At 42.0% G+C, this 25,241-nt stretch overlaps 1 protein-coding gene across 3 annotated transcripts in view; it reads right to left on the reverse strand.

The window, feature by feature from the left end:
* Nucleotides 1-12,501: 12,501 nt before the first annotated feature.
* The window catches only part of LOC140194060 (protein FAM167A-like), a 33,613-nt gene continuing 20,873 nt past the window's right edge, over nt 12,502-25,241 (reverse strand). Inside the window, exons 1-3 of one of the 3 annotated variants that reach the window (XM_072251438.1) lie at nt 23,607-23,729; nt 17,647-18,043; nt 12,502-15,363 (exon numbers count right to left, since the gene is read on the reverse strand). In XM_072251438.1, coding sequence (XP_072107539.1) covers nt 15,100-15,363; nt 17,647-18,015 — 633 coding nt within the window. In that variant the 5' untranslated portion in view covers nt 18,016-18,043; nt 23,607-23,729 and the 3' untranslated portion in view covers nt 12,502-15,099. Of the gene's footprint in view, nt 15,364-17,646; nt 18,044-23,213; nt 23,286-23,606; nt 23,730-25,241 lie in introns of those variants that run through there. The other 2 variants (XM_072251439.1, XM_072251440.1) reach the window with 2 other exon arrangements.

The following is a 25,241-nucleotide window of genomic DNA, read 5'->3' on the forward strand; positions in this document are numbered from 1 at the left end:
AGATGTTGAAGCTTTTTAAAGCATTGGTCAGACTACACTTGGAGAATTGTGAGCAGTTGTGGGCCCCTATTTAAGAAAAGATGTGCTGGCATTGGAGAGGGCCCAGAGGAGTTTCACAGGAATGATTCTGGGAATGAAAGGGTTAACATATGAGGTGCATTTGATGGCTCTGGGCTTGTACTCGCTGGAGGGAGGGTGAGTGGAATCTCATTGAAACCCATCGAATATTGAAAGGTTCAGACAGGGTGAATGTGAAGAGGACGTTTCCTATAGTGCAGGAGTCTAGGACCAGAGGGCACAGACTCAGAATATAGGAAGGTCTATTTAAAACAGAGATGAGGAATTTCTTCAGCCAGAGACTAATGATTTTGTGGAATTCGTTGCCATAGGTGGCTGAGGAGGCCACATCATTGAATATATTTAAAACTGAGGTTGATAAGATCTTGATTGGTCAGGGCATCCAAGGATTGCAGAGAGAAGGCTAGAGAATAGGGTTGAGAGGGATAATAAATCAGCCATGATGAAACGATGGAGCAGACTCAACGGACTGAGTGGCCTAAAGTCCTATGTGTTATGGTTTTGAAATTCCTCCTTTGCTCAATCCTTCCTTACAAAAGTTTTAAACCTCACCCCCCCAAAGAATTGTTGTCTATGAATAAAATGCACACATCTTATTTTAATACCATGTAATCCAAAATCAGTGTAATCTGCACTAAATTAGTGATGCTTGACATTACCCCTACAGAACTCGCGTCTTAAAGATTGACAAAGCATAGAGAGCAAAGTAATGACTCCATGTAAACATGCCGTGGAAGATCAGTGCTCACATTTCCACCCCATTCATTGTCATGGGCACACATCGACCTTCAGGAGGGCAAGCATTGTGTTTGCATTTACATTTTGTATTAATGCTTGTGGCACGAAGAAATGTTACACTATTGCCTAGATACAGGGGTGGCAAACCTTTTAGAGAGCATGTGCCCAGATTGACAACTTTTGTAGGGATTGGGACTTTTGGATCGGGACTACAGAGTGGCGTGGGAGCTGAATTCTGAAGGAAGGCAGTTTTTTTTAAAAAAAACTTCTTCGAGTGGAAGAAGGACGAGACTGCGCAGGCGCGTGACGTAACAGGACAGCGCGGAGAGTTTAAAAAGGAGACAACCCTACACAGCGGGCAGCTGTCGGAGCAGGCAGCGGAGTGAGTGGTAGCAGAGTGCAGGGCTTTGGCTTGAACGGGCTTCAGTGGTAAACGGGAAGAGACGAGAGTGAGGCACCAACTCTTTGCCCCCCCCCCCCCCCGACAGACAGGAACAGCAAGGCTCACACAGCTAACAGTTTAAAAAGTTCGTCTGTTTGGCGAGGTAAGTGGGTGAATAGACTTATTTTTCCTGTTTCATTCCTGTAGAATTAGGTAGCATGCCTGCAGCGTTCATGCTTTGTTCAGGGTGTCAGATGTGGGAATCCTGGGAGACTTCCAGCCTCCCTGACGGCCACATCTGTGCCAGGTGCACCGAGATGCAGCTCCTCAGAGACCGTGTTAGGGATCTGGAGCTGCAGCTTGATGACCTACTGTTTATCAGGGAAAGTGAAGAGGTGATAGACAGGAGCTACAGGGAGGTAGTCATCCCTAGGCTACAGGAGTCAGAACACTGGGTCACTGTCAAGAGAGGGAAGGGAAATGCCCGGATAGTGGAGAGCACACCTGTGGCTGTCCCCCTCAGCAACAAATATCTTGTTCTGGATACTGTTGAGGGGGATGACCTGACAGGGGACGCCCACGGTGACTGGGTCTCTGGCACTGAGCCTGGTGCTGTTGTGCAGGAGGGAGAAGAGGAATGCGGTAGTCATAGGGGATTCCATAGTCGGGGGAACGGACAGGAGATTCTGTGAGCCTGATAGAGATACCCACATGGTGTGTTGCCTCCCAGGTGCCAGGGTACAGGATGTCTTGGATCCGGTCCAGAATATTCTGAAGGGAGAGGGTGAGCAGCCAGTTGTCTTGGTACATGTTGGTACCAATGACATAGATAGGACAAAGGAGGAGGTCCTGAAGAGAGATTTCTGGGAGTTAGGAAGGAAGCTGAGAAGCAGGAACTCCAGGGTAGTAATCTTGGGATTGCTCCCTGTGCCACGTGCTAGCGAGGGCAAGAATGGTAGGATCAGGCAGATGAATGCGTGGCTGAGAGACTGGTGCAGGGGGCACGGCTTCAGATTCTTGGATAATTGAGATCTCTTCTGGGGGAAGTATGACCTGTTCAAAAAGGACAGGTTACACCTGAACCTGAAGGGGACCAATATCCTGGCAGGAAAGTTTAATAGAGTTGTTAGGGAGGGTTTAAACTAATTTGGCAGGGGTATGGGAACTGGAATGATAGAGTGGAGGAAGGGAAAAACAGAAATAATTCTAAGATAGTGAGCAGCAAAGATGTCAGGAAAGACAGGCAGGTGATGGGGCAAATTTGTAGCCATTGGGATGAGTTGCAGTGCAATAAAGTTGCAGTGAAATCAAAGTGAAAAGTATCAAATACTGGTCTTATGGTGTTATACTTAAATGCACGCAGCATAAGGAATAAGGTGGATGATCTTGTCGTACAGCTACAGATTGGCAGGTAGATATTGTGACCATCACTGAGACGTGGCTAAAGGATGCATGTCTCTGGGAGCTGAACGTCCAAGGATACACGGTATATCGGAAGGATAGGAAGGTAGGCAGAGGGGGAGGCATGGCTTTATTGGTAAGAAATGATATTAAATCATTAGAAAGAGGTGATACAGGATCGGAAGGTGCAGAATCCTTATGGGTTGAGCTAAGAAATCACAGGGGTAAAAGGACCCTGATGGCAGTTATTTATAGGCCTCCAAACAGCTGCAGTGATGTGGACTACAAATTACAACTGGAAATAGAAAAGGCTTGTCAGAAGGGCAGTGTTATGATAATTGTGGGGGATTTTAACATGCGAGTGGATGGGAAAATCAGGTCGGCACTGGATCTCAAGAGAGAGAATTTGTAGAGTGTCTGCGAGATGGCTTTTTAAGAACAGCGTGTTGTTGAGCCCACTAGGGGATCGGCTGTACTGGATTGGGTATTATGTAATGAACCGGAGGTGATTAGTGAGATTGAGGTGAAGGAACCCTTAGGAGGCAGTGATCATAACATGATTGAGTTCACTGTGAAATTTGAAAAAGAGAAGCCGAAATCTGATGTGTCGGTATTTCAGTGGAGTAAAGGAAATTACAGTGGCATGGGAGAGGAACTGGCCAAAGTTGACTGGAAAGTAACACTGGTGGGAAAGACGGCAGAGCAGCAGTGGTTGACGTTTATGCGAGAAGTGAGGAAGGTGCAAGACAGGTATATTCCAAAGAAGAAGAAATTTTCGAATGGAAAAAGGATGTAACCGTGGTTGACAAGAGAAGTCAAAGCCAAAGTTAAAGCAAAGGAGAGGGCACAAGGAAGCAAAAATTAATGGGAAGACAGAGGATTGGGAAGTTTTTAAAAGCTTACAAAAGGAAACTAAGAAGGTCATTAAGAGGGAAAAGTTGAACTATGAAAGGAAGCTAGCAAATAATATCAAAGAGGATACTAAAAGCTTTTTCAAGTATATAAAGAGTAAAAGACAGGTGAGAGTAGATATAGGACCAATAGAAAATGATGCTGGAGAAATTGTAATGGGAGATAAGGAGATGATGGAGGAACTGAACGAGTACTTTGCATCAGTCTTCACTGAGGAAGACATCAGCAGTATACCGGATACTCAAGGGTGGCAGGGAAGAGAAGTGTGCGCAGTCACAATTACAACAGAGAAAGTACTCAGGAAGCTGAATAGTCTAAAGGTAGATAAATCTCCCGGACCAGATGGAATGCACCCTCGTGTTCTGAAGGAAGTAGCTGTGGAGATTGTGGAGGCATTAGCGATGATCTTTCAAAAGTCGATAGATTCTGGCATGGTTCCGGAGGACTGGAAGATTGCAAATGTCACTCCGCTATTTAAGAAGGGGGCAAGGAAGAAAAAAGGAAATTATAGACCTGTTAGCTTGACATTGGTGGTTGGGAAGTTGTTGGAGTCGATCGTCAAGGATGAGGTTACAGAGTACCTGGAGGCATATGACAAGATAGGCAGAACTCAGGCATGGATTCCTTAAAGGAAAATCCTGCCTGACAAACCTATTACAATTTTTTGAGGAAATTACAAGCAGTCTAGACAAGGGAGATGCAGTGGATGTTGTATATTTGGAGTTTCAGAAGGCCTTTGACAAGGTGCCACACATGAGGCTACTTAACAAGATAAGAGCCCATGGAATTACGGGAAAGTTACATACGTCAATAGAGCATTTGCTAATTGGCAGGAAACAGAGTGGGAGTAAAGGGATCCTATTCTGGTTGGCTGCCGGTTACCAGTGGTGTTCCACGGGGGTCCGTGTTGGGGCCGCTTCTTTTTACATTGTACATCGATGATTTGGATTATGGAATAGATGGCTTTGTGGCTAAGTTTGCTGACGATACGAAGATAGATGGAGGGACTGGTTGTGCTGAGGAAACAGAGAGTCTGCAGAGAGACTTGGATAGATTGGAAGAATGGGCAGAGAAGTGGCAAATGAAATACAATGTTGGAAAGTGTATGGTTATGCACTTTGGCAGAAGAAATAAACGGGCAGACTATTATTTAAATGGGGAAAGATTTCAAAGTTCTGAGATGCAACGGAACTTTGGAGTCCTCGTACAGGATACCCTTAAGGTTAACCTCCAGGTTGAGTTGGTGGTGAAAAAGGCGAATGCAATGTTGGCATTCATTTCTAGAGGAATAGAGTATAGGAGCAGGGATGTGATGTTGAGGCTCTATAAGGCGCGGGTGAGACCTCACTTGGAGTATTGTGGGCAGTTTTGGTCTCCTTACTTAAGAAAGGATGTGCTGACGTTGACGAGGGTACAGAGAAGATTCACTAGAATGTTTCTGGAAATGAGAGGGTTAACATATGAGGAATGTTTGTCCGCTCTTGGACTGTATTCCTTGGAGTTTAGAAGAGTGAGGGGAGACCTCATAGAAACATTTCGAATGTTGAAAGGCATGGACAGAGTGGATGTGGCAAAGTTATTTCCCATGATGGGGGAGTCTAGTACGAGAGGGCATGATTTAAGGATTGAAGGGCGTCCATTCAGAACAGAGACGCGAAGAAATTTTTTTAGCCAGAGGGTGGTGAATCTATGGAATTTGTTGCCACGGGCGGCAGTGGAGGCCAAGTTATTGGGTGTATTTAAGGCAGAGATTGATAGATATCTGAGTAACCAGGGCATCAAAGGTTATGGTGAGAAGGCGGGGGAGTGGGACTAAATGGGAGAATGGATCAGCTCATGATAAAATGGTGGAGCAGGCTCGATGGGCCAAATGGCCGACTTCTGCTCCTTTGTCTTATGGTCTAATCATCTTCTAAAAATATTCTCTCGCCTGCCATTGTAGTTTTGAGCAGAGATTATCATTGATTAATGAACTAGTAACAATAATTATGGACTTTAAGGAAAAAGGTTGAGTCATGTTGCATATTTGTGCATATTCATTGTTTTACCTATTAATTAAGGTATAATAGAGACAGATTGGAAATAAATTAAGCATTTTCAAAAAATATTAATATCAATCTTTTAAAAGAACAAATGAACAATAAACATAATCTCTAAATAGTATTGTTATTGTAACTGCTTACTCTGCAGATACCAATGTGCACTCCAGGTCTGTGAGAATTTTAATATGTATCATCCAACTCACTGCTCCCAGTTTGTAAAGCAAAATGCGGTTTTATTTAGCAGTGATTATGTATCTTGTTATTATGGGAGTGGTTTTAAGAATTGAGGGATAGGACTACATACCACATGCCAACAAAATTTTTGTGTATATCACCTTGGGAATGCATGGTCTTCTTTCTCACATACTTCTAGTCTTTTCAGAGCTGTGCAATCTAAGAGTTGTAATCTGGATTAAATCATATTAACAATCATTTCCATGTGAATTTGCACCAATCTCCAAACCAGATCAAACAGTTCTGGTGGGGATCCGCACTAATGGGCCAGACACTTCCTTCCTTGCCAGATGTGTATCTAATGATTAACTCAGCCTGAACTGTAATTTAAGCCCTTCCCAGAGCAAACCTGCAGAGGATGGTTGCCATGGGGCAATCATACAAAATGAGGAGCATCACCCAGAGTCCAACAGATAGGTGTCACTTGTGTGGCCACTGAGGGCACCATCTCACTCTGTACCTGACAGTCTAGGCTCACAGGAGGCTGTCAACCCATCTACCAAAGTGCTTAGACCAGTAGTGTGCTTTTTGGAGAATTTAACAAGTATAACTCATTTAATTCAGTGTACGTTATCCATAAGCAGGAAGGATATCCTCAGCTTCAGCCTGACCCCGAGAGGGCACCTTGACAGCCCAGATGATCTCCCTGACAGTCTCCAGTCCACTAGAGGAGATGAAGTGAATTGTGTGTAATAAAAAGGTTTTAGGCTTGATCTGTGGGGGTGCTGTTGGAGGATGGGGCTGGTAACCGTCAGTGGGGTTGTGGAAGGTGTGAATGTAGGGGGATGTGTATCAGCATTGAGGAGTTGATATTTATCATTATGGACAGGTTATCTTGAGTTACCTTGCAAAAATATAACATTTTTTTCTGGCATTGATGGTTTCCCCCTTCTGGGATTTATTTTATTCACCTCGAGAAATTTAATGCTTTCCCCATGTCCATTCTGGTATTCCCTTGCTTCGACAGACGTAAACAACTGGTGTGAGACTGGAAGGTGGAAGAGAACCTTTTGAAAAGCTTTTGAACTTCCCTGCTAAGAGTGGAGGTTTTTGTTCCCCGAGGAAGAAATTTTATAAATCTGTCATGGGGAGTCTATTTTTAAGGGTGGGTGTCTTTCTCATATTGCTGTGAACTGGTGGTGGAGGGATGAACCTGGCCTGGCTGGTTGTTCTCTCCGGGTCAGCACCTCAACAGCCTGTCACCGAGGATATCCTTCCTGCTTATGGATTACATGCACTGAATTAAATGAGTTTCTTACAATAAACTGGAAGCGCTGCTGCCTGAAACCATCTCTTTAGGTAGAAGCCACACTAGGGCTATTACACTCTGACTTCAACTACTTGAGTCATTTTATGTGTTTTGGGGAGGGTGATGGGGGTGGCCTGATTTGGGGTCAATTTTGCACGACATTTTGGCAGATTGAAAAGGTTGCTAAACAATTTCTTTCTTCCTATTGCTATCCTGCAAGCCCTTCATTTCATTAGTGACCACTGTAGCTATGGCAACTAGGCCCTGGGCCTGAGTTCCAAAATGTTCTCACTAAGTTTCTGTCCCTCCGGCAACTTCTTTCTCTCCCAGAACCTTCCTTAAAACCTCTCACAAAAGACTTTAGTTTATGCTTTTGGCATTGTTTTCAGTGAATCGCTGTTAATCTATGACATGAAACGTAGCATAGTGAAACAAATAAATTGTTATTGGCGAGGATGTAGATACACAAATGATATTTCCTTTGGCTGAGGATCTAAGAACCAAGGGCATGGGGTCATGAAGTTAAAATAAGGGTTGGGCATTCAGGACAAAGAAGTTTCTTCACCCGGAGAGTAGTGAAATCTTTGGAACTGATAGATTTTTTAAAATATTAATGCAAGTATGGTCTGAGTGTGGGAGTGTGGTGATGAGGGAAACAATTAGTACAATGACCTATTGCTGCCTCTTTTTCTTATGGAACACAGCTCAGAAGTTGCAGAGAGGGGAGAGGTTGCTCTACTACTGAGAGGGGAGACTGCCTCTTGATTTCTGCTGGGATCACTCTGCTACAGAGAGAGGAGACGGCCTTTCGATGTCTGCTGGGATCACTCTGCTACAGAGAGGGGAGACTGCCTTTTGATTGCTGTTGGGATCAATCGCTACTGGAGAGGGAAAGGCCTGCTGCTGTGCCCAGAGAATGTTACCCAGGTTTTCTGTGTTTTGGATGTGGACTTGGACTATAGACTTTTTTTTCCCAGTCTTATAGTTTTTTTTAATTCTGTATTTTTTCACCTGCGGGAAGGAGGGATTTTGTGTGTGTGTGTGTGGGGGGGGGGAGGGATTTGGGGATTGATGTGCCTGTTCCATTTTTGTTTGTTTTTTTGTGCAGGGAGGAGGAATTTGGGGGTTGATGATTGTGCCGCTGTTCTTTTCTTTCTTGGTTTCATGGCTATCTGGAGAAGAAGAACTTCAGAGTTGTATACTTTGATAATAAATGAACCTTTGAACAATCTCAATACCTGAATAATGAAAATTCAGGTGGGCACCTGAATCCACAAAATCTCCATCACATTGAGAGATCCTGAAGAACTTGCATTCAGGAAGATCACTCTACAGATTGGGGAACATGTTGAAGGTGCCGGCTGAGTGAACCAGGAGTACTGCCGATGTTCCTCTGATAACTCCAGCAGAACCAACATGGTGTGCAAGAGCAACTGCTAATTCGACCCTGGATCTTGTGAAGCCTCCAACAAGGGACAGCAGTTCGCTGACATCGCCACACATCTTTCCCCATTGATGAAGAGCACAATAACCAGCGGTTTTAAGTCAATGAAGACAACTCCTCGGTTTTCCCTTTTTACATTTTTATTAATTTTGAAACTGCCACGACAAAGCAATAGCTACTGTCAAGGGCAGTATCTGCTCCCATTCAGATTCTTCTGACATAGAGCCAATAGTTATAACTATCATCAGAAGAACAAAAGCAGCTGTGAGCCAATGCTTCTGGGCATCTACTTTTCAGTCTTCAAGCAAACAAACACAATCTCTGATATAATACTGCGGCTGCACACACCCAGCAGCTTGTTATGATGTTACAGCATGATCAGTCAGATTCTATTTGCAATTGTGCACTTCTTGACATTTTTCTGTCAAAACAACACCAGTCCTTTGAATTTCTCTGAATTACATGTTATTTCTGTAATACCTGCACTAGCTTGCTGAGTTCCTTTGGATTTTCTTTATTTATCTGTAATTCAGAGTAAGCCCCTCCCACCCCGGTCTAGTTCCAGGAATAGTTATATACACAAGGCATCACTTCCAAAGGAGTGGGAGAAATCTAGTTGGCTTCATTCACTCACACATTCTCCTCTTTGGCAGTGACAGATAAGGCTGGCATCAGCTTCTTCCAACTTGGAAAAAGACCATCTGTGCTTCTGTCCACTTTCATCCTGACAATAAAAGAATGCAAAGGCACAAAACTAGATTGACAGCAGAGGCAAGCATTAATCAGCACCTATTCAGTTTTGTTTCTAGCATGGAGACACAAGAGATTCTGCAAGTACTGGAATTCTGGGGCAACACACTCTCACAAAATGCCGGAGGAACTGAGCAGGTCAAGCAGCATCTACAGAGGGAAAAGAGCAGTTAACGTTGCAGGCTGAGACCTTTCATCAGACCTGATGAAGGGTCTCAGCCCAAGAACATTGAATTCTCATTTCTCTCCATTGCCTGCTCTGCTGAGTTTCTCCAGAATTCTATGTGCGTGTTCTTTCTGCCAGGGTTCAGTGGCGTGGTACCAAGCCATAATCTCCAGGAAAGACAAAATTCTTTTCAAAATCTCTAATTAATTACTGATAAGCTTTAAATGCCGCTGCTGGAAGTTCTGATTGATATTGCACAAGAGGATTGGACTTGCGTAGATTGCTCAGCAGTCTGCCAAGGCCAATGGACGATGCAAAGCTGGTTGTAAGGGAAAGGATGATAGTTGGCAGCAATGGAACCACTTCTGGGATAAACGGCTGTTGTTAGAAGCAGGGAGAAAACTAAAGGTGGAGTGAGGGGTGGATCCTAAATGGAATTAAACATACTTCCCTAAATTTTACAACAGCATCTTCAATATCCCAGGTAGAGAAGTTACAGATGGCCCTACCAGCAAAACAACAAAACAATGGTGATTGATTAAAGTGGTGATTTGTTCTTTCAGAATTGATATGCAAATACTCTAATTATCTTACAAATCTCATTTTTCTGTTTTGGCTATTGAAGAGTCTGACTTCCATTCTCCTTGGCCTTGTAAAACTTTGGTCAGTTTTCCCACTCCTCCATTCAGATAGGCATTGTATTCTTTCGTTTGTGTCTGCAACAATGACCTTGCTTCATTGCATCTGAGAAACCCACTATATAACTGGTTAATCAGCTTATCTGATGTCTTCCTTGTTGCCAAATGGTATCAAACAGAGGAGACCCACTGAAGGATCTGTGAGGGCTGTTTTCTTTTGGTGTTACTGACAAACACTGTTCCCATATCTGATCACAATATCTTCAAGATAGATTTCAGAACAATGGGCCATTTTTTCCTAGGCAAATTTATTTCCCTAACCCCGGCAGGTGAGAGAGAAAATTCCAACCACATTGACGTCCTTTAACAGTTCACAGAGTTCCAACTAAGTCAAATGACCAATGTTTGGTCTTAAAGTACTTCATGTTTCCTTTCCACCTTCATATCAAATATAAATCCCATTCTACAGGTGATTTAAAGTATCACATAAACCCTCTTAGCCTGGTCCGATGTTGTCTTGTCTCCAGCTATCGTTTTGGGCTTTGCCTTCTGACTCGGGGAAGGTGATTGTCACAAGAACAGTGCACAATTCGCTCCCCATCTTGTTTTGCAGCAATATTAAAACTATAAATAAGTACTTTAGTTGTCGTGGTTTTATGATGTCCCACAACAATAGCTTTAATATTTACATTTAGAGACAGTGGCCATAGCTTTCAGCACACTGAAGTTCCCTCAGACTGCTGGGGGCATTTTTTTCAATCAGCAGACGTGGGGACAGTGAGAGAAGCAGAATTATTAATTAAAACAAATGCAATTGTTGAATAATCCACCTCTGATTTTCACTCTATTCAGATAGTTGTATGTCTTCCTTCCACCTCATATCAAAGATGTGATCAGTTTGAGGAACTCTCTCTCTGGGGAATTGGGAGCATGAACTCACTCACTACTTCATAGTGCTGTATTTAGGTTTTAACCTCTTCCTGACTGCACACATCCTGGGATCATTTTCCAGCAGCTCAGAAGTTTATGTGTACAGTATTCCTTTTTAAATAATTGCAGTGCATCGACTTTATTAAATTTCAATTTTTAAAAAATGTTTGCTTTAAAATTGAATGTGATTGTCTTTAAAGGGTTAAAGCTAATAAGGTTGTTGGGGATGGGACATGTATAAAAGTAGTTGCCCCATTATTGGACTCCCCATGACAGTTTTACTATGTGTAATTAGAGATTACTTTAGGATAAGCAAATGATTTGTAGTTATTGATTAAACATGGTCTTAAATAACATACCAGCAGTCACATGACTACATCCCAAGATTTCCCATGGTTTTCTCTGACCCCTACCACCAAGGATAGGAACATCAACCACATAGAAACGGCAGCAAATCTACTTCCCTCTCCAATTTACACACCATTCTGACTTGGAAACATAGGAGTTCCTATGTCATCGCTGGGTCTAAATCCCAGAATTCCCTCCACAACAGCATTTTCCTCAGGACTGCGGTCCACCACCTTCTCCAGAGCAATGAACGATGGGCGATAAATGCTGGCTTTGTCAGTGATTCCCCACATCACAAAAGATGAATAATGAAAAAAAAAATCTCAGCTTGCACTCTTCCCAGGCTTGCCATATTGGCGATCAGGAACTTACTGTGCAGGACTGTGGTAGCTGTGATACAGAACGGAGCAGTGACCTATAACACGATTGGTCCAAAGTGTTGGACGTCATGGTGCTTTTTCTTCCCAGGCTTTTAAAATCGTGTGGGGGATTTTCAGTGATCTGTCAAGGGACTTTACCCTTGTTCACCATGCAAATTACTATTGACTATTTTGGACTGAATTTGAATTTGTGCAAGCTGATAGTTGAGAATGAGTCTGTTCTTTGGAGGTTGGCTACAGGCACACAGGAAGGAGGGGCAGGGAGGCTGGCGTTCTCCACTGCTAATGGTGCTCCATTGCCTCTTTCGTCTGTTCATGGGGACTGGATGGGGGTGGGGGGAGGGAGGTCGGCCTGGCGTTTGGGAGGGTCTGGTGAGACCACGGAGACTACATGTTCTTGGAGAGGGATTGATAGCAGTAGTAGGAGGAGTGGGGAAAAGAAAGGAGGGAGTTCAGCAAAGGTTTGGGTAGAGATGTAGGGTTCAGGGAGTAGGCTGCGAAGGCAGCATTTGGAGGAGTTTTTACTTAGAGATATGGCAATGAGCTCACTCTGCTCAATTGCACACATATGACCAATTAAACCACTAACCTGTACATCTTTGGAATGCCGAAGGAAGCCAGAACACCCAGAGGAAACGCACGCAGTCATGAGGAGAATGTGCAGACTGTAGCGGTACTGAACCTGGCGGAGGCTGTAAATCATTACACTAACCACTAGGCTAGCATTGAAGACTTTGAGAGTAACCTGAAGAGTGGGTTATATATTTTAACTCAAGACCCCCCCCCCCCCAAGGTCTGTGTACCCCTATGACAAGCTCATTCAGGACAAGAAGTCTGGGGTTTGCCTGCTATTTCAATAGCTCATGGAGACATGGTGTGGAACTTGCATTGGGGTTGCAAGGTTGACTTAACACCAGGAAGTGTTGAATCCATATTCATGAACTGCCATAACTTAACCTGGAGATGTTTGGAACTTTGAGCTGATTCAAACCCCGGTCAGATACCAGTGGAAAATAAAGCATCACGTTACCCAGTTTCCAAGCTGTGTTTCTCCTGTCAGTGGGGGAAAGATATGAACAACTCTGCATGAATTTCAAAGGAGACTCATATGGGATGGGGCATCAGAATCTTCAAAATGCACCAATTCATTAGGATTTGTCCCATTGGCTACATGCTAACTAAAAGCCTAACTCTTCAAGGATATCAGGATCATAAGACATTGGAGCAAAATTAGGCCATTCCGCCCACTGAGTCTGCTCCTCTATTCATCATGGCTGATCCATTTCTCTCTCAACCCTATTCTCCTGCCTTCTCCCCGTAACCTTTCACATCATGAATAATCAAGAACCTATCAACCTCTGTCTTAAGTACACCCAATGACCTAGCCTCCACAGCCACCTGAGGCAACAAATCGTACAGATTCTCCATCTTCTGGCTATAGAAATTCCTCCTCACTCTGTTCTAAATGGATGCCCCTCTCTATGCTGAGGCTGTGCCCTCTGGTCCTTGACTCCCCACCATAGGAAACATCCTCTCCACATCCACTCTATCTAGACTTTTCAGCATTTGATAGGATTCAGTGAGAACCCCCTTCATTCTTCTCAATTCCAGCAAGTAAAGGTCCAGAGCCATGAATGTCTCCTCATAAGCCTTTCCTTACCAGAATCATTCCCGTGACCTCCTCTAAACCATCTCCACTGTCAGCACATCCTTTCTTAAATAAGGGGCCCAAAACTGCTGACAACACTCCGTGAGGCCTCACCAGTACGTTATAAAGCTCCAGCACTGGTGAGGCCCTATAAAAGTGAGGCTTTGTAAGACACTGGTGAGGCCTCAGTTGCCTTTAGGTGTCTGATACCTTAATTAAGAGGCAAATGTAGTGGAAGCAATATGGTAATTCCTCAACAAACTGGATAATGGAAAAATGCAAATATGGGGAATCTAAAATAAAAACAGAAACTGCTGAATCACTCAAGAGAGGTCAGGCAGCATCGGTGAAATGATAAACAGTTAGAATTACAGGTCCAACGCCCTACACGAGGACCTGGAAATAGAGAAACACAAGTCTGAAGTTGCAACGAAGTGGTGGGCACATGGGGGTGGGGAATAGATAGAAGCAAGAGAATAATTGTGAAAGGGTGAGGTCAGGGTTGCCATGGGGATGAGTAATGGTCGGTAGGTTAATGGCAGCAGTCAGACTGTGACGGGACAAGCAATGGAGAATAAAATGTTGCAGGTTTGTTGGACATGTTCAGCAAGTCGGGAGGTGACCATGGAGAGAGGAGAAATGGAGCCAATGTCACCTAGAAGAGACTTAGAAGAGAAATAGCAGTTCTGATGCAGACAGAGAAAGCAAGCTACCTCAAACTACGCAATTCGATACTGAGTGTGAAAGGCTACCCAGTGTGCCAGTTCCAAAGCTGAGGTGTTGTTCTAAGTTTCCAGTGGGCCTTACTCCAAACGGTGTAGGAGACCATAGGCAATAGTGCCACACAACAGGAAACTGAGGATTACTACTGCAGACTGAATGCAGGTACTCCACAGAATGTTCACCAAATCTGCATTTGGGTTTTCCACTGTCAACCTATCACAGATATTCACTCCCGCTCTTCTCTGCAAATTAAAGCAAACTTGTTTTTCCCTCTTTCCCAGTTCTAATATGAAGGGTATTAACTCACTTCCTCTTTCCGCAGATGCTGCCTGATGCACTGAGTGGCTCCAGAATTTTCTGTTTTTATAACTGGATTGACAGTCTCAGGTTGGGTGAATTATCTTCCAGTGGTAGTGGCACCGCAGTGGTCATGGCAGGTAACCTTTCCTGCTGACAGGAATTCGTAAAAACTAAAGGGAGGGAGTATAACACCTCTCCACAACTCCTGATTTCCAAAGTTGCTAAAGTTGAAAAGAATCCTCAGTAGTGCCCTTTTGAAATCAAAGTGCATTTGGACCAGGAGTTCCCAACCTTTTTTTATGCCATTGACCAATACCATTAAGCAAGGGGTCCATGAACCTTAGGTTGGGAAACTCTCTTTGACATTCTTCGGGTCTGATGACCACAGAGTGCTGTGTTTGATCAAGGGATCCCCAGATAAGGCAAAGTGACTTTCTGTAGCATGCCTGGATAAAAAGAGTGTGATAACCTTTTTGAGTTTCCCATGTTTCTGATCTGCACCTCGATCACAAGGAGAGGACTGAACCATGTAACCTGCTGATACTCACCCTGCAAGGGTCATTCCTGTTACTCATGGAGAAATACCACACCAAGAATTGCTGTCATCGGGAGAAGCTTGGAGGAAACGGGGAAATAAAGTAAAGGGGAAAGCAAAACATTGGGGAAAAAATCAGAAAAGAGAAAACTATTCAGCCTTATTCAGCTGTTAAATGCAGTTAAACAACACACGATGCTCTTAGCACAAAGAAAACCGTCTAGAATTGATGTTCATTTTAGTCACGCCAATGAGCTTGAGAGGAGCCGACAGAGAGAAGGCATTGGTCACTGGGAAGTCACAGAGCAAATCCGACAGTTCATCCCGCTCCTCCAGCTCATAGGTGGCATCGTTAAGCATCCGCTGGTGCAAGTGGCAGGTCTGCTCAATCTTCAGCTTGCTGATTTCGTTGCGAAGGCGCATCAGTTGCCTGGCCAGCTGTTGGTCTTGCAGACGCATTTCTGTCTGTTTTTTTATATTTTAAACAAAAACTCTGTGGATTATTATAATAACAAGCAGCAAAAACACATCAATACCGCATTAGCAAACAGGCACATTTTCTGGCTTGCTGTAGTTGGCAAAACAGCCATTACAATGTTAGTAGCGTAGTTACACTACATCACTGAAGACAGGTCTGAGGAGTTTTGAAGGTTTTCCATAACTTATACAGTAAATTCTAGTTTACATGCAGTAACTGAGAAAAAAATTGGGAAGTATCCCCAGAAATAATTTAACTTTTCACCTTCAATAAATATGCCATCAAAAAAGGTTGATGGCCTTTCTATATCTTCTTATGTCAAATTTAAGGACAGGTGGAATTGAAGCCAGAGTAATTATAACAACCAGAAACCTTGCTGCCTAGCCCACCGATATCATTCACTCAGCAAACAATTGCTTCTTAGCAAATACCTTCTTAAAAGCATTGATTTCTTGTTCCATGCCTTTCTGTCTAGCCGACTTGTTGGTGAAGATATCCATGTTTCACAGATCAGCAACTTATTTTTTTAGATATTTAACTTTTGGAATGTAACTGAATTGCAATTATAACTTACTGTCTATTACCAAAAATGTAATCAAATAAGACCGTAAGCTATAAGATGGTGGAGCAAAATTAGGCCATTTGGCCCATCGAGTCTGCTCTGCCATTTCATCGTGGCCAATCCATTTTCCCTCTCAGTCCCAATCTCCTACCTTCTCCCCGTGTCCTATCATGTCCCAACCAATCAAGAATCTATTAACCTCTCCCTTAAATATTCACAAAGACTTGGCTTCCACAGCTGCCTGTGGCAAAGAATTCCACAGAAACTAATTACAATGTCAAATTAACAATGTCATTAAATAGGATGTAATACTTTAGACTAAAATTTGCATCAATATAATATGCAAACTCAATTGCATTGCTACCCATTTCAGTCATCTGTTGATATCCGATTGCAACTGGCTAACGTAATGTTAATTGTCAATGCCTCAGTATACAGAAGGCTGCAGTTCTTAATGGTGTACATGTGCTTTACAGATACTTCCTTTGCTCTCAATACTTTTTCCTTTCTTCACTTGATTCTTCCTTGATTCTTCACTTGTCAGGGTTACCTGTTGCTACTCTTGTCATCTACCACCAGCTTTTAAGATTATTTATTTATTTTCATTCAACGATACAGCACAATAGCAGGCCCTTGCAGTTCAACGAGCCCCCGCTGCCCAATTACGCCTCCATGAACAATTAACCTACTAACCCCATATGTCTTTGGGATGTGGGACGAAACCCACACAGTCAGTGAGAATGTGCAAACTGCTTACAGACCGCAGGATGAAATGACGCAGGGACAGTGGCGCTGTAGAGCGTTATGCTAACCGCTATGTGACTGCGCCGCTCCAAGTTCTAGCTCTCAAATATTATTCATCTTTTTCCCTTCATAATTGCAGCTCTTCACTCAACTTTCTCTAGCACCAGTCAAGGATATGAAGTGAAGCCAAGGGGCGGGTGGAGAAAATGAAGGTGACAAAAAACTGAATATAAAGATAATTCAGCCCCCACAACTGCAACAAAATAAGATGGCTAATATCTGCAAATGAAAGATTACAGTTCTGTCTGGGAGAAAGACACCTTCTTTCTACTAAATGGTTTGCATTCATTGTGTAAATTTTCAGGTAAAAAAAAGGAAGATCAGGTTAGATGGCCCTAGAGTCTTCTACCATTCAATAAGATCACAGCTGTTCTCATCACTGGCCTCATGTTGACTTCCTTATCCGAATCCTGTAACTCTATTTCCCTGTGGGTTAAAACTTTATCCACTTCAGCTTTTGGTAAATGACAGTATTGTGCTTTAAAGAAATGGCTATTGCCAGCAGCAATCAATTGCTGTGAAAAGAACTGCTCTTGATCACAAGGTGTTTGAGAGTGTGTGGTGACACTCTGTTAAAACTATCATCCCTTCCATGATGCCATGGGATAAGCACCTTTGATGTGATATCTCCTGGGCAAAGTGAGCTTTATTTTAAAGAGGGGATTGAATCCTGAGCTGGCTTAAGGCAAATGCATTATGCTCAAGACACACAAGCCTGCTTTACAGTTGATCTCACAGTAAACAAGTGGTTTAAGTAAAAATTTAAACCGCCAAGATTTGAAATTTGCCATTTACAAAAAAGGGAAAGAAAATCAATTTGCCCAAGTATTATTCAAATTTCAGCAATAAATAACCTTGAGGAGAAACAGAAAAGGAAAATGAAAGAGAATGTATTTAAGCTTACCAATTCCTTCCTGAGCCAGTTCAATGCCTGGTCGATATTTTCAAAGCCACTAAATTTCCCTGGAGTCAAGCTCCTATCCTTGTCAGAATTCTCACTGAGTTGCTTTTGTGCTTTCTTGAGGTTGCTGGGGTCCTCACTGGGTTTCTTTGTAACTGCAGGCTCTTGGTCATCCAATGGCTTTGTGCTTTTCCAGTCTTTCCTTTCCAGATTGGCTTTCCACTCTAGGTAAGAAGGCCTTCTGGTTTCAAGTCTCAGTTTCTGGGTCAGTGCTTTTAAACTCCTCAGGTGATCATCAGTCTGACTCTCTGGGTTGTCCTGTTCATCTTTGAAAAGACTTACTTCAAGTTTTGGCACAGACCAGGAGGCCATTCTGCCTTACTTACAGCGTAGCTGTTATCTGTAATAGAGAACAGAACCTCACTTTTTTAAAAAACTAATTCATTAAGACATTTCAGAAGTTCCAACATTAAAATTCCTCAATTTATGAGATTATTATTAAAGTAAACAAGATTACCTTAAGAACTAATATTATTTGGATTGTAAAGAATCATAAAATACAGCATTAATAATGATCATTCAGTGTACAAATATTATTATATATTTTATAATGCTCAATATAAACTCAAAAAAGCTAAAGATGGTAAATAACGTAATCTTTTTTATAGTGACACCTTTACGTTTATGAAGATTGTTTACTGACATAAAATTCTGATGATCCTGGTAGTCATGAGTAATGGAAACACATTCAAATTTTTGAACCTACACACAGATGGCTGTCGTTTTTGCCTGCTTCCTTTAGTGCCCAGCAGGCCACAGACTCAGTACACAAACACTCAGCTGCAGGTTGCCTGTCTTAACTGAACAACAAAATCTACCGTGGACAGAATTCATTCATCATTGTAGTAGTCCCAACAGTAAACAGCATCACTGGATATTCTGTTGTTTGACTCAGTACAGTTGTTTACCACCTGTCATGGTTGGTGCGATTGCAATAGCAAATTTGGACTCTAAACTTGCAGGTGGCAAACGTCTTCCATGTGGCTGAGTATTCCTGCCAGAAAGCTGCCATGCCATTACATTGGAATAAAAAACACCAGGATGTTTATGGATGCCAGGAATCTACTTGAGCGCTCTCCCATTAAGCACACTGACTTTATCTAAAGATCAATAGAAACTCAGATTAATGACTATCTGGACTTGCTGGTCAATTGAGAGTCGCCAAGGAAATTTCTAGTGACAAATGTAGGAATACTTAAAAGAGAACAAGTAGACAGAATTTAGAAATAAATGAAGTTTTATTTTAAATAAGTAAAGAGAAGAATAAATTATCAATATCATCACTGGGACTTATTGGGGTGTTTTGTTAATTGGCTGATGTAACTTCAGTGTAGGATTGATAAACGAACCTTTTATCTCAGCTGGGGTTTTTCATCGTTTACCTGTTAGCAAGAAAACTCTCAAGGAAGCATAAAGCAGATTTAATACTCAACAACTAAAGGTGGCCAACATCTTCTAGATTTCCTTCTTGCAGAACAGTGATTTGTAATAATATTCCACCTGTAAGTTTGTGAACAATGCACTCACCTGGTAGCTTAAGGCAAGGTGACAAAGTACAGAGAAAGTTTTAACTGCTTAGCGTGCATAGATAATTAATCTGCCACTGAATCTCTTGAGCACAGCTTCAATAAATTTGAGGGTGAGGAATGATTTGTGAATGACTGGCAGATTCAGCATCAGTTTTCAGTGGTTGTGGTGGGGTAGGTCATGAGCCTCTCCCTAAAGTGGAATCCCATATTTTCTAGGGCAGCCGAATTATCTTTCAAACCTGTTCTGGTGCTGCCTGATAATGCTGCTTCAATATTAGCTTTCCGTTGGCAATAGCTCCCAGAATCCTGTTAGCGATTGGAGGAATAGTCAGAACTGCAGAATTGGGTGTTGCGACGGCCAAGCTCTTTGGAGAACACAAGCATCATTCACTTTTGTTTACTTTTCGAACAGATGGCCACTATTTGAGTATTTAGTTTACCTGCCATATAATTCTTTATTTTACAATTAAATATTATCCGTTATCAGGAATGAGTCTTGTGGGAGAGTCCGCTGTCAACCCAAGCCTGAAATCGGCTGAAGAAAGCCCCTCTGCTTCAGATACTCCCGTACTTAGCACAGGCTCAGTTTTAAATAGGCTGTTAGTAGGCGTCCACTAGTCCACCGAAAGCAGAGGTGCTCAGGTTAGGATTGGAGGACACTGATTAAGAGGTTGATTATATCTGCCTTCACCCAACACCTTCTAGCCTCTTTCTCCTCCCCCACCACCCCCAACCTTTTATTCTGGCATCTTCCCCCTTCCTTCTCAGTCCTGAAGAGGGGTCTCGGCCCGAAACTGCTTATTTATTTCCATAGATGCTGCCTGACCTGCTGAGTTCCTCCAGCATTTTGTGTGTTATTCAGGATTTCCAGCATCTGCATACCTTCTTGTGTTTATGATTTGCTGGTAGACCTTGGTTTGTTGAATTTTAATGGCTTAATCAATTTAAAATTTGTAAACATTTATCTTTGATTTATTTAGTGCGTCCTCTTTTGGGGGTATTACCCTTTACAGTATAATTTTTGTTATTCTCTATCTGAAAAATGTTATTTCATACTTCTACATGCTGAATGGCATCCAACTCCTAACAGTCTAATGCACTAATTATGTCCTCATTTGTCTATGAAGGTTCTCGTAATCCAAGTCACTGCATATCAAGCAGTAGTAAATCAAGGTAACTGGACTTGCCACTCATCTGAGACGCTTCTTTAGTTCTGATCCATGGTGGGTAGTTTTCTGGTTTATAAACTCGGTGAGTTTAATGGTATAGCAATCACATGGGGGTTGTTAAGAGTCATAGAGGTAATGAGAGGGCCATTAGTCTCACCTTTGCATGAACAGAGGTGTGAACTGTTGTGGCGACGTTGGGGTAGAGATGTTAGGACTGCACTGCAAGTAGTTGACAGGTGGTGTTGTACCCACCCCCTCTGTCCAGGGATGGGTTTTCCAGCTAGACAAAAATTTCTCCTTTACCCCCTTTTTCAAACTATCAAGAGCCAATCTTGATGCCAATTTATATTACAGATCCTCTTCCTGTGTATCATTCATATTCCTCCAACCCCTTCAAGTTCATATGGCTACCTAAAAGCCTCTTAGATTCCACCAGAACTTCCCAATTTCACTCCTAAACTTGGAAACCCACTCTAAACATCTACCATCCTCTGCTTAAAAACTTTCCCCGCACATCACACTTAAACTTCCCTCCTCTAACATTAAAAGTATGCCCTCTAGTTTTGCCATTTCCATCCTGGGAGAAAAATTCTGTCTGCATTATTCATGCTTTTTGTAACTTATAAAAAATCTCTGTTAGGTCTCCCATCAACCTCTGAAGTTCTAGGGAGTCTGTCCTATCATTCCTTATACCTGTAGCTCCTACCAGTTATACCAGGCAGTATCCTGGTAAACCTCTTCTGCACCCTCTCCACATTTTTCCTATAATGGGGTGACCAGAATTAACACAGGACTCCAAGTGTATAAAGTTTTATATAGCTGCAGAATAACTTTATTACTCTTACACTCAAAACCCTAACCACAGAATAACTTTATTAATCTTACACTCAAAACCCTAACCAATGAAGGCAAGTATGCCATATGTGCGGACAGAAACTCTCCTGAGTATTTCCAGCACTTGTTGCTTTTATTTCAGAATTCCAACATTTGTCAATTTTGCTCTCAGATGATAAAATAAGTGAGGTTTCTTGCCAATTTGTTTCCTGAAAGGATCTGCAATCTGTGGCTCACATTGCTCCAGTTCCTCACCTTCATTCATAACGTGTGTCTAGACCTGAATTAGCCAGGCTCTTCAATCAACCTCATATATAACAGAGAGAAAAAGACCCTGGAACATTTTTAATTCCATTTTCACAAATGGTAAAGTAGAATGACTCTCAAAAGGTCATTAGACAAGGATTTAGATTTAAATAGTATGAAAAGAAAGAGTGAAAAAGCAGGAAAATGGTCAAATTGTTCCAGTTGGGGGGTTAATACAAGTAAGAAGGACTGAATGACCTCTATGAGGTTTTATACACTTCTGAAGTAATCATTTTAAATATTTTCTGGTTGAGTCACTAACACTGATTGTTTTCAAAATGTATACAGTATATGAAAACAATTTCCTGCTTATAAATCTCTCTGTATTCCACTTACTGAAATTTTTTTACAGAGATCTTTACTTATTTGTCTATATCCCAGTGAGTGAAGGGCTTTCCCACTCTTCTGTTCCCCTCAGGACAACCTTTTCATCTCAGTAATTAATCTATACTGTATCATCAACAAGGAGCAACATCTTTCCATGGGTAAGAGGTGAAACTGCACACAAGAAAACATGTACAAAAAAAACTTGTACAAAAACAGCAAGATTCTAACCTTACTGCAACAGAGTTCCACAATCCTTCCCAGCTGTAGTGGCACCTATATATCTATATATTTACCGTTTTCTATGTAAACACATTCAGATCCCTCTTTAAACAGTTTAACAGTTTGTCATCATTTCTAAAACATGTTTACTCTAATCTTCTTTCTAAAAGGAACAATCTTAATTTTCATCACACTATATATTCAATGCCATCTTCTTCCTACAGAAATTTCTGTCCAGATTCTTGGTCAAACTCTACAGTACATCCTTCTCACAGCTCTGTTCATCTCAAACTTACTTATCCCCCATTTTTCAGATCTTTACTATGGACAATTCAATGTATACTGATTCATATGGCAAAAATGGGCCAACCAAAGGATGATGCATTATTCATACTTTTGTTTTCTTTCTATCAATCAGTCTACTGGTCTTACTACTCCAAATCACAAGCCTTATTTCATAACATAAGCTATCACAGCAAAATACTTTTGAACAATACCCAGCACTTAATTGGTCTCCTTGTTAAAGGCGTCAGATGCAGCAAAGCATGAAAACATTTTCATTTTATGAAATATGCCTACTCCACCCAAACACAGTAAATTGCTCTAAAACCACCGTGACCACTTGTGAATAACGATTTCTAGCACTTTCCGATAACCGATGTCAGGCTCTCGGGTTTGCATTTTCTTTCTTTCCGGAAAAGCATCATTATGTTCACTGATTTTCATTCTATTAGAATCATTCAAGAATCCCAGAATTTTTTTCTCTCTGAAGATCATCACCAATTTATACAGCGAATTTTAGAAATCATCAGTTACAGGGCATTTTATTTGCATTTCGCTAATGTTAATTACTTCAAGTTCCTCAATTAAGTTCATTGGCTTCTCGCTATTTTTGGTTTGTTGTACTGTTTCTTCTACCATGAAGCAAAACAAAATATTTGTTTAACGTTTTAGCCATTTCCTTCTAATCTTAAGATACAGAATGTTCTACTCCCAGTGAATGGTACACTTAAACCTAATTTTACAATGAGAGATCTATAACTAGTTACAAATAGATTATTAAGATTTAGGACTGGCATGAATCGCCCTTGTTCGTTTTCTTTAACATGGAAATATTTGTACTCACGTGCTTTAGATAATAATACTGTTTTAAACGGTTGGCAAAGATATATTTCGTTCTGAGTGCTGGTTGATACAGTATTAAGATTCTATTATTGCAAAAGCGGGAGGCAATCCTTTGTAGTGAGCCCCCACATGGCATAGATCAGAAATGACAGACACATTCGGGTGGTGTGGCAAATGACAGTTTCATGGGTGAAGTACTGCCCGCCAATTCTCACTCCTTCAGTCTCCCCCATCCTTTAGATCCTATAAAACTGGAAAGGTCTTGTTTAGGCAGGTATAAAAGCATATGGAAATAAATCGGACTGCCCCTTCATTTCTTACATTTACCATTCTGTTCACAAGACCCAGAAAGCAGGCGTCCCTCCGAATGCACTGAGAGAGAAGGTGTGCTCACCTGCTTTTACTGGGGGAAGGAGCTATGCCCAGGGTCCATGCTGCAGCTTTCGGATTGCACCGACCACCTGCAGCCGGCGGCGAGAGCTTCTTCTCAGCACGAGTCCCTGGGAAAAAGCTGGGATTTCTGCGTCAGGGCCGTTGCTGGGAGACCGCAGAGGGTATTTAGCTCCAGTTATTCCTCAGCTCCTCGTCTGTGTGTGTGTGCGGTGCAGACTCCTATCTGTCTCACTCCGACAGGGAATGCAGCACTAGCTGCCCGGGTCCTAGCGCCTTCATGTTACTGCCTGTTCCAGTTGTGGTGAGTCAGTGCACACAAAAACCGTTTTCAGGGCAGGTCTCGGCACGCAATAAAGAACATTTAGATTCTTGATTTTAATGCCTTGTTGACTATTAGTTAAATTTAGTTCCCGATTTTTTTTATCTTCCTGAAGATTCTATTCACTTGGACCAATATATTTCCATACAAACTTCTATTCGTTTCTGCTTTGAAATTTTGCCATGTTTTCGTCCTTTATAAGCGGCATGGCGGAAGAGTGAAATGGACGATATTGAGTAGGTAACAATTTTTACAATCACTTCCCATTCCTCACTTTCACAAATTTAACAGAAGGAGGTGGAACCGTGGCCCTGACCTTATCCGAAGATGGATCTGAATCTGAATCTGATGAAGTTCCCGAATTGCTGCTCTGCCTGACATTAACTAATACCGTACTTTCAGAGAATAAGCCTAAGAGTCCAGTCCAAGTGGCTGAGTCATTCGCTTAAAAGTAGTGGGAATGTTTTATCTTTTTTCCTAAATAACACGTTTTTAATGGATGGAATATATTCTGTAATGTAATTCAACACCATCCTGCAGAAAGCACTAATTTACCAGTGGATGAAGCTGACAATTGAAGGGATAGCTACACACCTGGAAATAAACTGAATTTGTTGCTCAAAGTAATGAATGTTTCGTTAAAATTGAACCTTGCTCTTGGATGCTTGACGTAGCATTACACATGTTGTATCTCTGCAGCTGCCTGGGGATCAGTTTGCTTGATTCCTATTTTCAACTATTCTGAAGTACAAAGTAAATTTATTACTTTAGTTCATATATCTCACTATATACGACCCTGAGGTTCATTTTCTTGCAGGAATACTGAATAAATCCACAATAGAATAATGACCATAATAAAATCAATAGAATCAAGAGTCTGATGGTTGAGGGGTAATAACTATTCCCAAACCCAGTGGTGTGACTCCTGAGGCTCCTGTACCTTCTTCCAGGTGGCACAATGAGAAGAGAATATGTCCTGGGTGATGGGAGTGAGGGTGTCCCTAATGATAGATGCTGTTTTTTTTTGTGAAAACGTTTCATGTAGATGTGCTCAATGGTGGGGAGGGCTTTACCTGTGATGGACTGTACCATATCCACCACTTTTTGTAGGATTTTCCATTCAAGGGCATTGGTGTTTCCTACCAGGCTGTGAGGCAGCCAGTCAATATACTCTCTATTACACATCTATAGACGTTTGTCAGAGTTTTAGATCTCATGGCAAATCTTTGCACACTCCTAAGGAAGTAGAGACACTGAGGTGTTTTCTTCATAATTGCACTTACATACTGGGCCCAGGACAGGTCCTCTGAAATAATA

The sequence above is a fragment of the Mobula birostris genome, chromosome 2, assembly GCF_030028105.1.
Source record: "Mobula birostris isolate sMobBir1 chromosome 2, sMobBir1.hap1, whole genome shotgun sequence".
Taxonomy (NCBI): Eukaryota; Metazoa; Chordata; class Chondrichthyes; order Myliobatiformes; family Myliobatidae; genus Mobula; species Mobula birostris.